Source organism: Triturus cristatus, chromosome 2_2 (assembly GCF_964204655.1).
Source record: "Triturus cristatus chromosome 2_2, aTriCri1.1, whole genome shotgun sequence".
NCBI classification, from domain to species: Eukaryota; Metazoa; Chordata; class Amphibia; order Caudata; family Salamandridae; genus Triturus; species Triturus cristatus.
The window spans coordinates 220,278,802-220,295,287 of NC_140582.1; the positions used below are offsets into that span (position 1 = coordinate 220,278,802).

General features: G+C 44.8%; 1 protein-coding gene across 3 annotated transcripts in view; it reads left to right on the forward strand.

The window, feature by feature from the left end:
* Positions 1 to 16,486, forward strand: part of SUSD1 (sushi domain containing 1) — a 611,958-nt gene that overhangs the window by 231,307 nt on the left and 364,165 nt on the right. For all 3 annotated transcript variants that reach the window (XM_085641265.1, XM_085641267.1, XM_085641266.1), the window contains one exon: positions 3,143 to 3,322. In XM_085641265.1, the coding sequence (XP_085497391.1) occupies positions 3,143 to 3,322 (180 nt within the window). The remainder of the gene's footprint in view (positions 1 to 3,142; positions 3,323 to 16,486) is intronic.

The following is a 16,486-nucleotide window of genomic DNA, read 5'->3' on the forward strand; positions in this document are numbered from 1 at the left end:
TGAGCTTGCCGCTTCCTGCGGGTTCGCTTATTGGAAACTAACTGAATAAAGAAACATAAAAGACTACGCGCTTCGACTGCTGTTTCCTGGGCGCTACACATTTGTCCAGGAAGGTCCCCATACTCACCACTCAGACCATGGGAGGATCCGTGTTCCTGGAGACTGCCGTGTATCAGGCAAGAAGTCCTTCATCTTGCTTGAACCCCTGCACAGGCATGTCGGAATGTTTTGTGGGACTCGACCGAAAACTGAAACAAGGACCTTCAAAGAACAAGAACCTGTTTCAAAAAAAGACAGCAGATTCATCATCTGCCCCATTTAGTGCAATTATTTAATGGAGCAGCTTTGCATTAAAATGTATGGATTAATGTTGCAGCTTGAGCGCATGGCTTTGAAAGGACTGTCTGATCCGCCCAAACGAATTAAGAGAAATTGTCCACATGCCTTCAGATGGCCTGCAGGGTCCTACGTCACATTTTAGCGCCAAAGCTTATTCTCTGGTCAAACGTTATTCTTGTGGTTCTGCACGCACATATTAGTTCCACTATATACACGTGTGCTAATGTGTAGTTGTGTGTTACAACGCACATCCATGTGTTGCATTGCACTTACCTGTGTTACTGTACAAAAGCATGGGATTTGTAATGCGCATATTTGTGTTAGTTTATACATGTTACTGTGCATGCACTTGTGGTATTGTGAAAATATTTGTGTAGAAATCATACTTTGCTGTACACTATCTGTGCTTCTGCATACAAAAGTGTGTTAAAGCACACAGTTGTGCCAATACACTTGTTTTGAGCACACACACACACACACACGCATGCACACACACACACACACACACACACACACACACACACACATAGAGAGGCACTTATTAAAGTCCACACATTTCACACTTTAACAAACAAATATTCAAGTAACAAAAGTTTTAGTTCGCACAGATCCCTAATCTATCCTCTCTGAGGCCAGGCTATTTTAAATAGCACATAAGCAGATGCGCAGAGTGTGAAATAATATGTATTAGCTTTGTTGGGTGTGTGAGTGTGGGAAGGGGTCAAGGCTCACAAAGGAGTGGGTCATGATATCCCTACCATCCCTCAAAAATGGTAATAAACAGCATATTACCTTCTGTGAATCTGCATATATGGTTTATGTCATGGCCTTTGCTAATGTGTGTTTGGTTAAAAAAGGTATTTAACCAAAACCAGGATGCCAGGGGGTAGACGTATGCATTAAGGTAAAATCACTTTGAAGAGGCTTTGTACCCAAAAGGATAATGAATTAATGAATTAATGTATTGTAATATGCAATCTGCCTGGCAGTTAACATTGTTTTTCTAAAGCCAAATTCACTCTACAGTGGTCGTAAACTGCAATTTGACATTTGTGTTGTAGCAATAAATATGTGAATGTGTATAGAATAATTTCACCAAATAAAATGGTATTGTTCCGCATTTATTTTCACTGCCATTGCATAAACTAGTTTATTCTCTCAGACCGACTTATTATGTGACATAATCTTAACAATTTTCATCAGTCAAAAGCATGCACAGGATGTTAGCAGGCCTTTTGGTAGCTAGCCTACTGGGTGACAGACAGACTGATAAAATAGAAGCTGGCCAGCACATTACTATTTTATTATTTATTTTTCATGTTTTGCAAGGATCACCTGATATTGAACTACGCTTATAAAATATTTTGACTTTTCATCCAGTGGTTAATTTGTAAAACAATAATTGCTGAGGCTCTCCTCATGAGGCGGCTTGCACCAGCCCATTTCTCCTGTTAGCGCCGCCTAAGACAGAACCAACTACTAACAATGAAAGTGGGAAGAGAGGATGTTGGGTAATGGCCAGAGCTGCTGACTTCGGAGCTGGGGAACCAGGTTCGAGTCTAAGGGTCAGCTCAACATCCTGTGATTCTGGGCAAATCACTTTATCCACCCGTGCCTTACATAAATGAATGTGTCCTTAACTGTTGCTCATGAAAAGCCCCTGTGTTGATGATTAAGTGCCGGTGCTGAGCACCAGAAACCACAGGCTCAAATTAAGTACTGGTTTCATCCTCCGTTTGAGTCTGTCAGTGTTTGTGGTTCATTGTCCATTTTGAGGGTGTGCTTTACCTAACTGTATCAAATGTAGGGTACTAGTTGCAGACTTGCTACAGAAACTCTAGCTTTCTGTTGTAGACAGCATTCTAACCAATACTTAACACTTACTGATTGAATGGATTTCCTGTCTATTTTTGCTTTCTGTTCTTGAATAGTTGGCTTTCCCTACATTCTCTTGTTTCTCTTGCCCAGAGGAGACTTTCTGTCTCATTATTTTTGATTAGTTGAGTGTATGCTTCCACTGCTGATGTCAGGCATCTCATTTTCCTTTTGCAAGTTTCTTAATTATTTTTCCTTTAGAACTCCATGGCAGCGTCTGTGTTGCTTCTCCCATGAGTCTGCTCCTACCTGCTCCTTCCATTGTGCTGCCACTCTTTGTCTCTCCCCGTTGGAGACTCTTTCTCTCATTTAGTCTCTCTTCCTGCCCACCTCCCACTGCATTAAGCCTCACCACTTCAGTCTGTCCCCTTACACTCCCGCCTGCACCATTGTGCCTCCTGCACCATAGCGCCCCTCATTGCAGTCTATCACCCTTCACTACTCTTTATCACACGTGCCCATTTTTCCAACCCCACACCTTTCTTATTTCTTTTTTATACAAGCCATTTGTTTAGATTTTTTGTATTACTGGGATTTATTCCTGCAAGCATTGCCTCCTTTCTCCACTGCCAGTAACTTACTTTCTTAACCATCATCAGGCAAGCACGACTTCCTTTGCCAATGCTTGTTTTTCTAATGCCAGCATAATTGCTTCGTTATCACCAAAACCAAACCCACAAAACAGTGGACATAGACAGAGACAACACCAAAGCATATATAACTGTACAGTGGTCAACAGTAACGTGGTACACGTTTTCTTTTTTCTCTCTAATCACCTGTATATCTCCGGTAACAACATATGCAGCGCTTTATTGTATAGGTTCCCTGTACATTATTAATTGCTTCTCGAAAAGCATCTCAGTGTCGGAAGTGTAGCTTTCAAAAATGTGTTTTTTAACAGTTTGCATTAATCATGTTGTTACTGCAGCCGTGGAATGTGGTGCTCCTCCAACTTTTCCGAATGCGTCAACAGGCCCTTACAGCAACACAACCTATGGGAGTGTGGTGGTCTATGAGTGCCAGAACGGTTACCATGCTGAGAGCGAAAACCCCACCGCTGTTTGCAATGGAAGAGGGCGATGGGAAGGGGCTGATCCAGTTTGTAGAGGTAATTCATCTGTTAAAAGTGTCATGGTATGACTTAAAATTAAAAGACTCTATGTATTGCATTGAAATGTTGGAACTATATGGTGTGCCTTCTGCCCAAACCTCAGTGTATCTACCCTGTTAAAGGGCCTGATTTTGGCAGTGAAGGAGATGACCGCAATGCCGGCGACCCGCTCCCGCACCGCCACCTGCCAGATTACGAGTGTTTCTCGTGTATTATGCTTGGTGAGACCGCGGCGATCCGGCAAAGCATATTGCTGCCTCCACACTGCCGCACGACTGGCAGGGAACGGCAGTACCCTGGCGGCATCCGTACTGCATTGGAGGTCCGCCTACCCTATTTGTAATAGGGCAGTCGAAGTGCCAGAGTGGCGGTGTGGTGGTGGCTGGACTGCCACCACTGCGCCTCTCAAGCCTTGTGGTACTTGGACTACCAGACTCATAATCAGGCCCTAAGTGTTTTTGAAAGTTATGAGGAGCATTGCACTGCTGGGAAGTTTTTGAATTCTGGATTGTCCGACAAATCTCTGGACAGCAATTAGTGCATGAGTGACTGAAGTATTGAGGGCCTTATTACGAGTTTGGCAGTCCGACCAACTGAACTCCGTGGCCTCTAGAAGACCGCAGTCCCAGTGGTCTTCCGACTGCTGTATTACGAGTTGACCATGGTGTCTGCAGTGCGGCTGTGGCAGTCTTGCGGCAGTGGGGAATGGTTTTCCATATATATGAATGCCTGTGTGAGCCTTTAGACTGCATATGTGTTGAATGCTTACATATTCATCATACATGTGGAAAAATACCACCCACCCATTGCTGGACTCTGGCCCATATGTGGGCGTTCCAGGCAATGTGTATATGGTATAAAAGGGACTTACCTGTAGATCACCACAAACAGGGCCGCATTCCTCCGGGTGAAGCTGCTGCTGTGAAGGGGTGACCTGGAGAAAGGGATCCACGTCGAACTCTGACAGTAAGAACAGGAAGGGGTGAGTATGCATTCCAAATCCTTCGTTTCCGCCTACTTGAAGCTGGCGGTCCCACCCCCGTGTTCGGGTCGTCAGAAAGACAGCTCGTAATGTGGACGGCAGTGAAACTCCTCTGTACCATCCTATAGCAGCTGCTTTTCTCCGACTGCGATCCCAGCTGTCTGCGGATGGCTAGCAGTGTCGGTGGTTCAGCCGTGGTCTTTACAATATCAATCCGCACAACTCGTAATTCAGCGGTCAGTCCGCCGAGCTGGCAGCGGTTGACAGACCGCCAAACTCGTAATAAGGCCCTGAGTCTGGCAGGAGCCAGATGCCTGCCAATGGTTCCTCCCAAGGTTACCTAGGACTCTAGAAAAAGAAAGCCAGTCAACTTGTGCGTGCATCCGTGCAACCAACCAGTCCAAGGCCAGTGTTATCTTAAGGATTTGGGGGGCCCTGGGCATGAACTATTTTTGGTGCACCTGTTCAGAACAACTTTACATTTTATTACCCAATTCCTTCTAATTCAAGCCCACATGAAACCAAAACGTATTGAATTATATGTTAAACTTTTAGAAACTTTCAAAAGCAGCTGAACTATGTGGTGTGTGGGGATCCAAACATCCTTCAGATGACACTGGGGAGAGATATTGAAAGGTAAAGGTAGGCAGTGACAGGGAGAGAGGCTTACAGTCAAATACAGAGACAGGAAGATGGGGGCTTGGGCAGTTGCCCACTTTGCCCATGCCTGAAAAAGTCTCTTGCCAAGGCACAGAGCTCATCTAGTCCTTTCGGTGACTATGCTTCAGGTTGGGGTTAAGATGCGTAGTTTATTGATCACACACATATGTGCACAGACGTACGCACAGACACACATACACATATACATAGAGATACTCTCTCTCTCATGCTATCTCTGTCTCTTCATACATGGATCTGTTTCTTGATACTTTAAGTGACTCATTGAGCTCTAAATCCAGCCAGCTCCTTCCTTGTCTCCGTGTAGAGCTGATAATGTTGCTGGTCTTCCCTTCCAAGAGCCGGATCACACATCCTCAGCTCCTGCAAGGAGTGAGAGAGAAAGAAAGAGAAAAATGAAATAAAATATTAAAATAAACATATTAAAATGTCTTTTCTTTATTTATACTGTACAATAAATTTAGGAATAAAACCTTTTTTAAATATAGTAATAATAGTTTAAGTATTTTACAGATGTTCAAAAATTATAATGCTAGAAACAAAACAAAACAAGTAAAATACTATTGGTATGGAAAAGTATTAACTAAACTAATATAGTAAATATAAACAAATTATACAAACGTCACTCTAAAACAATATAAACATTTTTAAGCCTAAAATATTTTTAAAAAAATGAATAATAAGCAACATTAAAAATATAAAAAATCCACTGTTTGCAACAGTATGGAAGGTGTTTGACTTTGGAGGGGTTACACTTATTATTCCCACTCCCATCTATGCAACAGTAGGGAAAGAGTTGAACTTCAGAGGTGCTACATTTACTGATCCCACTCCAGTCAAAGCAACAGTAAGGAAAGCGATGGATATCGGAGGGGTAACATTTGCCATTCCCACTCCAGTCTAAGCAACATTAGGGAATGCGCTGGACTTCGGAAGAATTACATCTACTATTCCCATTGCAGTCAAAGCAACAGTAGGGAAAGTGTTGGACTTCGGAAGGGTTAAATTAACTACTCCCACTCCAGTCCAAGAAACAGTAGCTAAAGATTTGGAGGGATTAGATTTACTATTCCCACTCCAGACTAAGCAACAGTAGGTAAAGTGTTGGACTTCGAAAGCATTGCATACAAGAATAGAAGTCCTAATCATTTACTAAACATATATCAAAAATCAAAAACTAAAAAAGTTAATAAATTATAGTACACAGAAAAACTAAATGTATATATTTATTATTATTTTTTTATTTTTTTATTGTCTTTTTATTAAACAATCGTGATGGTACAGTGACAGGCTACAAAACCACTCAGCAGTGACATAGCAAGAGAGGGTATCTATACATGATTCACAACTTACATCTCAGTGAAGTACAGCACTGGACAGGAAAATCATCAATATCAATAGCATTCTTGTGCAATTCAACTGAGGGAGAGATACAAATTTCACCTTGGGATATATTCCACTTTGCCTATTTATGATTCCACTTTCCAGGACAACCTCTATGTTTAAACACATCCTTCTCCGCAATCATGGCATTGTCCATTTCATTGGCCCATTTTGAGTGTTTCGATAAAAGTCCGGTCCCCCATCCCTGGGCTATATTTCTTTTGGCCAGAGCAAATCCCAGTGACGCCTATGTGCGTTCTGTTTGAGTCAGGTCTGTGGCTTCCCATACAGTCAATAAACAAAGCCGTGGGGAGATGGTGGTAGCTTTCCCACTCACCCTCGCTAACACAGAGACAATTTTCTCCCAGTAAGGTTGTAACTGCGGGCACTCCCAGAGTACATGAAAGAAGGTACCCTCAGAAGCACAACCCCAGAGACAGCTAGAATCTGGTCGATGGTCCATCCTATAGCTAACAACAAGAACAGTCTCCCTAATCGCTACTTTCAAAAAGGTTGTATATCCATAAATTCACATGTCCCATAGACAAGTAGTTTTCAAAGTTTATTGTTATTTTCTAATACATGTAAAACATTAATGTAAATGACATATAAATATCACATATAAAATGAAATTATCGTAAAAGATGTAATCTGGTAACAATGATGGAGCTGTTACACGCCACACTGAGGAAAGTCCAATATGGTCCAATTTGTCGAACCCCGGACACCTACTCAGTGTACCAAGGAGTTCGGATTCCCTCAGGGGAGTGAGCAGTTTGATTTTATTGTGTTTCTTAGTTACAATATGCCAGAGCATCACTGTGTTGGTGGTGGGACCTGTAAGGTGTAATTTCCTGGGATTGGAATAGAGTGCATGCTGGTAACCTCCCTTAGACAATAACCATCTATCCGTACGTAATGCCGGCTCCTGCGGAGGGGCAAACACCCACTGACTTACCCCTGCAAGCTGGGAGGCCCAGCAATATTGTTTCAGGTCAGGTAACAATAAAATAGAGGTGCAAACGAGAAACATCGTACCACCCACTGGTGAGTTTGTGTGTCGCTATGCATGGACATTTCCTGTCCCATAAGAGATTGCTGACCTCACCCTCCACACAGACAAAGTAGGCGTCGGGGACTTTGTGAGAAGTGTTGTGTAATACTTATAAAATACAAGGGAGAGCTAGCATCTTATACAGCGCCGCTCTGCCTAGTATAGTGAGGGGCAATGTCCCCCAGTGAATTAGCTGGAGGTTAGTATTATAAAAATGGATCGGGTCGACTGTGATATAAATACCAAGATAGCGAAAACCAACAACCGCCACTGTAATAGTAATGTCTTTAGGCATCCGTGGTACTGGACTACATGAACAGAACAGACTTTGTCCAGTTAATGGTGTAGCCAGAATGGGCACTGAAGAGTACAAAAATGTGCAGGATTCGGTGTATCGAGGCCCTAGGGGCCGCCACGTATAACAAGACATCATCCGCATGGAGGGAGATTCTGTCCTCATGCTGATCTGTCCACTTCAAGCCCCTAATCATAGGGTCACCCCTGACCCAGGTCCCCAACGGCTCCAGCAGTAGAGCAAAAACGAGGGGCGAAAGGGGGAAACCCTGTTGCTTCCCTCTCCTTAGGCGAAAACTATGGGAGGTATGCAGGTTTACGACCACCTGTGCTGTGGGATCCGTATACAACAGCCAAACCCACTTAATAAAATTAGGGCCGAACCCCAGTCATTCAAGGAGGGCAAATAGATGAGGCCATTTGATGGTATCGAATGCCATTTTTGCATCCAGTGATAATATTGCCGCATCCTCAAGGATGGTGTTGGTTCTCCCCAGCACTCCGTGTAAGCGTTGAAGGTTGAGGGCCGTGTTACGGCCAGGCATGAAGCCTGACTGGCCGAGTGGACAAGCTTGCATATGATTGGAAGGAGGCGGTTGGCTAAAACCTTAGCCAGGATTTTAACCTCGGCAGTCAACAACAAGATGGGGCGGTAAGACTCACATCTCGTGACCGATTTGCCCGGTTTGTGTATGACGACAATAGAAGCTAGCATCAACTCTCTGGGTAGGGAGCCCTAATTGTAGCTTTCTATATACATCACGTGTAAAGCAGGCATTAGATGACACTAACTTAATAAATTCTATTGGGAGCCCATTGGGGCCCATCGCCTTGCCCGATTTAATGCCACTGATGGCAGTCGCGAGTTCTTCCTCGGTTAGATCTCCCTCTAAGGAGTCACGGTCATCTGGCGTAAGGACCGCCATCGGAATAGTGGCAAGAAGGTCCCGTGAGTCCTGCAGAGTGGTGTGAGTGGTAAAGGAGTATATAGAGGCAAAGTAGGAGGCGAAGGTCTCGGCGATGTGCTGCGGGTCTGTCACTAAGTCCCCTGCGTCCGTCTCTATAAGGGGCACCCATCTCTGAGCCAGCTCACGTCTCTCTAGCCATGCCAGCATCTTACCAGTAGAGTCGCCTAATTTGTATATTCTGTGAGCAGTTGCCTTGTGTTTAACCTTGGCTGCCTCCCCTGCTAATTGACGATAATCTAGGTGTTTAATACTCAGTGTATGGGAAGTCGCTCATCATCGTTCGTTGCCACCTCATCCTCTAGGTCTCTTATCTCTTGTGCTAGGGTTACTAATCTAACCGTCCGTCCCTTCTTATGTCCCGCCATCAGTGAAAGTGCCTGACCCTTAATTACTACCCCAAAAGACCCCCACAGTGTACTACTGGATTGAACTGTGTGTGTATTTTCGGTGAAGTAATGATCTACACCCTTAGTAAGAGCACTTGTGACCTGTGGGATCTTCAGACTCCATGGATTGATAGATAAAGTGAGGCGGCAGCGTTCCCGGGAGAGAGTCAGAACCGCAGAATGGTCTGAGATACCGCGAGCCAGAGATTTAGCGTCACTAAAGCTGGGGAGATCGTCAGTGTGCGTATGCAGGTGGTCAATGCGGGTCTGGCTACCATGAGTGAAAAGTAAAACTCTGAGTCAGGGGGTTAAAATCGCACCAGAGGTCTACAAGGCCGAATGCCATGAGGAAATCCTTCAGGGGGGATGTGTCATGTGGGTCAGGTCAAGAAGGCCGCCGGTCTATTCGGCCATCCAATGCAAGATTAAAATCACCTCCAATACTAATGTGCCAACCGGAAGGTCTTGTAGTAGTTTACCCAGGTCAGACAACGTGAACGCCTTAAGCGCCGGAGGGACATAAATTGAGATGATTAGGGGCTGTCCCTCCCACATGCCCGCTAAGGCAGCGTACCACCCCAGGTCATCGACCCAAGTGTTACGGATCACAAAGGGACACTGCTTACGAATTAGGATGCCCGCCCCTCTGGAGCTAAATGTAAAACCGGCATGTACCACTAACCTGTAGCCCCACCGTCCAGTGCATACTCATAAAGGCCGTAAGGGTAAGATTACAACTTTACTTACCTCAGTTACCCCTTCCAGGAATTCACAAAGGAGCTCAAGAAGTGGGATTAAGGGCATGCATATCTGGGGTCTGCCTCTTAAGATATTGGAGTACAGCCCTGTGCTTCAGTTTATCGCTGAGACCATTCACGTTCCACGTGAGGACGTGGAGATTTCTCGTCATGTCGCGATCAGGCATATTACATGTAAATTATGTGAGATTTCGCCTGTCCAAGTTGCAATTGTGTACAATAGGGTGCGATGTATCAAATCTACGTGCTCAGTGTTGTTGCAGGGATTCTGCTGATACACAGAACTATGCGAAGAACCCCAGGACCTCAGTGAATTGTGGTGTACCAGAAACTCACCTCAGAACCCAGAACCCAGTATCCGGCTAGCATAAGTGTCCCATTCGTTATCCAAGATTTAGCTCAGAGATCCCAATGAATAGACAACCCAGAACAAGCGACTCAGGGTACTCAGGAATGGTGGGAATCGGAAATACCTGTTCGTATATTATTCTCACATCAGTCCACAACAATAATCAACAGAGACACGTTGTAAATAAAAGGGGTTTATTTTTATAGACCACGTGTCCTAAGATGCAGTACTTTGGCTAATACAAGCAGACAAATGATTAATATCAAAACCAGCAACATAGTTACAATACCATAGAATATAAAAGGGGTGATCATATTATAATGACAGTGGATACTACCACCTTCCCTTTACTAAGAAGCTAATATTATTATTATGCTAATAGAAGGTCTCTTAGGCTTGAATAGGGGACCCCATACCTCAAAGATCAGCTTAGTGAAATCACATCACAGGAGCATCAGGAGACTTCTCGCAGGAAGGCTCGTCTTCGGTCTGAATCATAAACATGATGTCTGTGATACTAAAAGCACTAATTTTCAGGCATTTGCAGCTGCGCGTGTGTTATGGCTAAATAGTGGGCCGATCAACCTAGAGTGAAAAACATGCATTGTGTAATACCCCAGACTGTTTGTCACACCATGTACAGACCAAGGTCGCTGCGCAGAGCTTGGGATAGTAACAACAGATCGCGCTTGTGTGAAGCAAGTCTCGAGTCAACAGTCTGTTTTAAGAAATAACATGTAAACGCAGTGCCGTGTGCAAAAGCAAAAAGATGGCTTTCTAACATCTAACGTGGTTATGCTAACTTAACAATGCCTGTACGTATTCAGAGAGAACTCACTACACGCCCCCTTGATCGAAGCACTATTTAGTAGGCAAGAAAAGAGAGAACGCAGAGTTCAGTTTCGTCAGAGCAGAACAAGGCGTAACCAATTCAAAGGTTCAGAATGAGTTAAAGTCTGAAATGAAAAAAATTGAAAAGCAACAGGGGAAACTGTGGAGTCCGGGAAAAAAAAAATATAATCAATTAAAAAAACTCAAAACAACCATCAGGGAGAAAATAAAAAAGTGTATATGCCGCGGCAGGGTGCTGTCCAGGAGCGACAGGCGCCAAGGACGATAGTTCAGTCAATCCATGAATGTATAGGCAGCATATGTGGCAACCGCTTCCAACAAAAAATCATTTGCAGGGCCAGCGAAAGTCTCAGCCATCCAATCCATCAACGAGAAGGAACACACGTGTTCTTCAATCAGCGGAGCTTCCAGCACGATCAGAGGGCACCCGGAATGTTCCTCCAAATAGCTCATAGCCAAGAAGTTGTAGGCAGCTGTAGAGATGTCCCAATTACCCAGGATCCCATGTGCTGCTCCACAAGCCATTATCCGGACACCAGAACAGGTCAACTCGTGAGACACTAAGGGCCTCATTAGTCGATCGAAATCCGGCACCGGAGACACCAGGCTGGTCAAGCACAAATCCAAAGGCCATTCAAAGGGGCAATCCAGGCAGTGTAGCACAGGCTGCACGCAGGTGAAGTAGCAATACCGGAAGGACAATCCATACGCCAGGCTTAATGTCGCCAATGGCAGAGTTCCATAAAAGTCAAGCATCCTATCCCGAAGAAGCTGCAGGCGGGACAGGTGCACGAGTGGCACAGATGGAGCAGCCATTTCGTAGTATGAAAAGGAAAAGCAGCACACCTGCCACTAGCGCCAGAAGTAGCGGAACACCTCCAAAGATGCTCGAGAAAAGGGAATGAAAAAAGCCCGGAACCACACCAAAAATAGTTTGGAAAGAGGTCACGAGACCCGAGCCCACAAGTTTAAAAAAATGAGCCAGGCCGGTCGTGGACGAGGCATTGAAAATAGTTTGGATCAAAGAGCCGAAATGTAGGGGGAGGTCAGTATTCAGAAGCGCCTGTACCTCTGTGCGCGTATTAGCTACGTGAAGGTCGAATGTTTCACGAGAGGAAGTCAAAGACACCTCTTTTTGGGACAATAAGGCTCTTATTCTGCTCAACTTGTTGAACTCTGCTTTCAAGGTTGGAATCGAAGGCCAGATAGAAACATCCAGCCGCCCATGCGGGGGTGGAAAGAGAACATTATTGCAGCAGACAACTTTCTGCGAGACAGTTACTATGTATGGGATACCCACTAACATCCCACAGCAAGCTTCATTATTCAAAATTAAATAACTACCGTTAGCAAGCAGCGTGAAAGAAGGGGTAATCACAGGCACTGGGATACCTCGCAGAACGCAGGCCAAATTCGGGGCTTGTACATTGCACGCGCCGTGTAATTGAATGTGCCTACAAACCAAGGAATGGTCTGGTGACGTGGTGCATTCCTCGCCTTTCAAATAAACCTCAGTTCCGTCCCTAGTACATCTATACGTAAAGGGGAGGGACCAAACCTCGTGTATGAAAGCGGTGCCTAGCGGTTCATATCTACCTAAAGCATAATGTTTCATACAAGACGTAAACTTAAAAAGCGCAAAAGGGAGAGTTATCAATCCGTGTGCTAGCCACGTAGCCGAATTGATCTCCGCTACTGAGAAGGGCAATGGCTCTAATTTTTCAATATGTAACAATGAATATGTAGCATCCTTCATGGACATAAAGCGCTGCTTGTCAGTAAGGTTAAAGGGAAGGAATAACGATGTAGTGTTCAAATAGTCCCAAGGGACCCTCCCTGCCTTTAACGTCTGCAATGTCCACGCAAACTGCATAACAGAACGCAACTGGTTTTGACCATGATATAACACAGACATATCATCATGCACAATATCAACAACTGACGAAACAATATTATCTAATGTATAAATCCTAGAAGAGAGAGTGCTAATGCTATTATCTATAACGGCTAAAACCTTCTCCATGTTTGCTTGGTCAATAGCTCTCAATCTGGAAGCCGCCTCAATCTGTGACAACTTCCAGACTTCGTTGTAAATAGCATACGCCCACCTTTTGGTTCTGCCGCCCACAGGACCCTTAACAAAATCATTCAAATCTATTCTGTCATGTAATTGTGATAAGTGATCCTTGACAGACGCCAAAGTGGAATGTCGCAGCCAAGATTGACATAACTTGCCCACAGAGTATGTAGTGACAGTATGTGACGACTCAAACCGAGGGTCAACACGTTCTTGAGTATACCCCGGCTTCAGTCCCAGAAAACGTCGTTGACAGATATCTGTACTGCTTTGCCAAATTAACCAACCCTCACTATTAACTTTCGAAATATTGAAAGATGTATTTGAAACCAAGGACTGCAAAGCAGCGCGGGACAGATCTGTGTGGTTATCCCAATTGGGATAAGCGCCCAGATCTGGCACAGAAGGTGACTTTAATTGTTTAGAAGTAGCCAATCCGAAACAGGTGGTTTGGAAGATGGATGAATTTAAAAATAAAATATGATTTGGTATAAGACAGGCACGATGTAAAGCCTCTGTACCCTGTACCTGCCACGGCTTGGAACCCCAAACCGACTTTAGATCAATAGTAGCCTTCCATACATCATAACCTTTGATTGACAACTCGTCCATAAAGGACTTAGAATAAAGTAGCTTCGTGTGTGTCAGTCTAACCTTTGCGGCAGACTCAGGCAGCACCTTAAAATAAAACGCTGCCGGGTTGGAAACACTGAAATCGGTAAAATATGAATACTTGTTAACCAGTGTTTGTGAACTTCCGAATTCGGGAGTAGGACAGTGTTCCCATTGGGTAAAATTTACAAAATTTCTAAACGTATTCGCTTTATGCAGGAAATGATTGCCATAATGTTGAAAACAATACTGTTCCGCATAATTAGCCGCATTTTCGTATAAATCTTCAGCATCAAAAGCGGCATAATATTTCAAATCAGAAAACAGTGATTCAATGGCGTGTACATCCCAATCATCAGAACGTATGTTCTGCCTAACCACATCACCCATAGAAACACGAAATACATTAGGTACATTAATGACCTCTGTAGGCCCATGAATTTGGAATTTAACAGCATCCCATGCGATTCCATCCAAGACGGGCCAGGCAGTAATATTCACAAAAGTCTGGTCCCTCTTCATGATGTGGGACGAGGAGTGGGGGGCCAAAGTTCCATTGATAAGTCTAATTGTCGATCTCTCACTCAGATAGTGGCCATCCACAAGACGGAAAAAAACTATTACAAATCCAACGGACATAAACAAAAAAACACTGAAAAGCAACAGCCAAATGTATGTCCAAGGGGCAATCAAAAAATGTCTCTTAAACCAGCTGAAAAAAACTGCAATGTTCGATGGGGGGCTTGAGGGCAATGAGTTAGTGTCAAAGGAGAAACGGGACTGTCCAAGCGCCGTAGATTGTAAAACAGGTGAGGGACCACGTGTAGGATAAGCATACTCAGTCTCTTCGGGCAAACCACCAGCCGATGGTATCAACAAGGGATCAGTAACCGATTGCATCTCGATGGCAACATCAGGCAAGGTGTTAGAAGCAAGAGTCAACATTGAATTTCTTTGCATCGTCTGGCATGAAACTGCTGGAGTCACACTAAGAAGTATCGGCCACTCTCTGAAGTTTGACATTGTCAATAGAGATGTACCTGTTTTCTCTGCGACCAGGAAGTGGAGGTAAAATGACTGTTCTTGTACCCTGCACTCCAAGCACTGGAACTGGTGCACGATAAGAGGGGCCGAACTCCTTTTTGTTCTCCACCTTCTCACGGACCAGATCACCAACTCGGGGTAGCCAGCCGACTACCGGAATCTGAACTTCAGCTTCAGATGTGGAGGGCATGTGTTCCTTCGATAGAGTGTCTCTGGCTTCTTGCAGAGTCTGTAAAACAGCACAGTGATCATCTACGTCAAAGGGTGCGGTCGACGCCGCCATGTCTAGACCATCAAGGTCTGGTACAAACATTCTGATTCCGAAGAGCATCATGTACGGGGTCCGCCCACCCAGAGACCTTCTAGGGAGATTATTAAGTGCACGTTGAACGTTATACAAATGGGCTAGCCAGTTCCGGCCTGTGCCTAAAACACGGGCGGTCAATGATTGCTTTAAGTCACGGTTCATTCGCTCCACCACACTATTACCCTCAGGTCGGTAGGGGGACGAAAATTTGACTAGGACCCCCAAATTTCTCATAGCCTCCTTGTAAGCCTTAGAGGCGAACGCAGGGCCCTGATCAGAATGGAAGGTACCACACGCAAAAGTTCCCACAAAGACACGCAAATCTCTGATGACAGTCCGCGAGTCAGCACTCCTTTGTGGCCATACCCACAGAAAACGTGTGCACGAATCCACTGCAACCAAGATGTACTTGTACGCAGTATCAGAAGAAAAAGGACCGCAGTGATCCAAATAAACACAACCAAATGGTTTATTGGATATGTACAACTGTGTTTGTGAAGGGCGCGCAACAGTAGAAGGTTTAATCTGTTGGCAAATGTCACAATCAAGAACATAAGCGCGCGCTTGTTTATATAAACCGAACCACCAGTAACGTTGTTGTAGCAGAGATATAGTGGCTGACACTCCGGCGTGGGCTGACGCCAACCCCTCATGAGCAGCCAGAATCAGTGCGGGTCTGCAGTCCGCGTTGGGTATAAGTCTGTCACCAACGTCTTTAATCCTCACTAATGGGACATTATCAGGACTTAAATGGTAAATGTAACGAGAAGGAAAACCCTTCGGGTAATCGCCTCCCTTTTCTGTAGCAGCAATAGCTGCCAAGATGTCATCATCAATCTTACTCTTTGATCTGGTTACTGCTGCCACTAAGTATGTAGCCACTGCTGTTTTTGCTGCCTCGTCAGCCAAGCTGTTGCCGACAGCATGGACACCAAGTCGTTGGTGACCAAGAGTGTGAATTACATTCACGAGTGGGAGACGTTCTTTAAAGTCTGCCACTCGAACCCAAAGCGTTTTATGCTTAATCGTGCCACCTTTTGTGTCTCGATAATCATTCAGAGACCAGAAGTGTAAATTGTCATTATAGGACTGGACACAGTAGAAAGAATCACTCACAATTAGTGTAGTGACTCGGGGATCGGTAAACTCCAGCGCAAGCACTAGAGCCCGAAGCTCCGCCGATTGCGCGGTACAATCGCCCAATGACTGCGTATGCACTGCATCAGATTGGAATTCACCACTTACGAAAGTACCTACGACAATTGCGCAAGCCGCTGAGTAGGCGTGCTTTGATCCAATTGCGGGCTGCGCAGACCCGTCAGTGTATATGACACAATGGTATTCTTCGAGCGGGCGCAAAGACAGAGGAGCCGGATGAACGAATTCATACTGCAAGAACTCTTGAGTCTGTAATGAG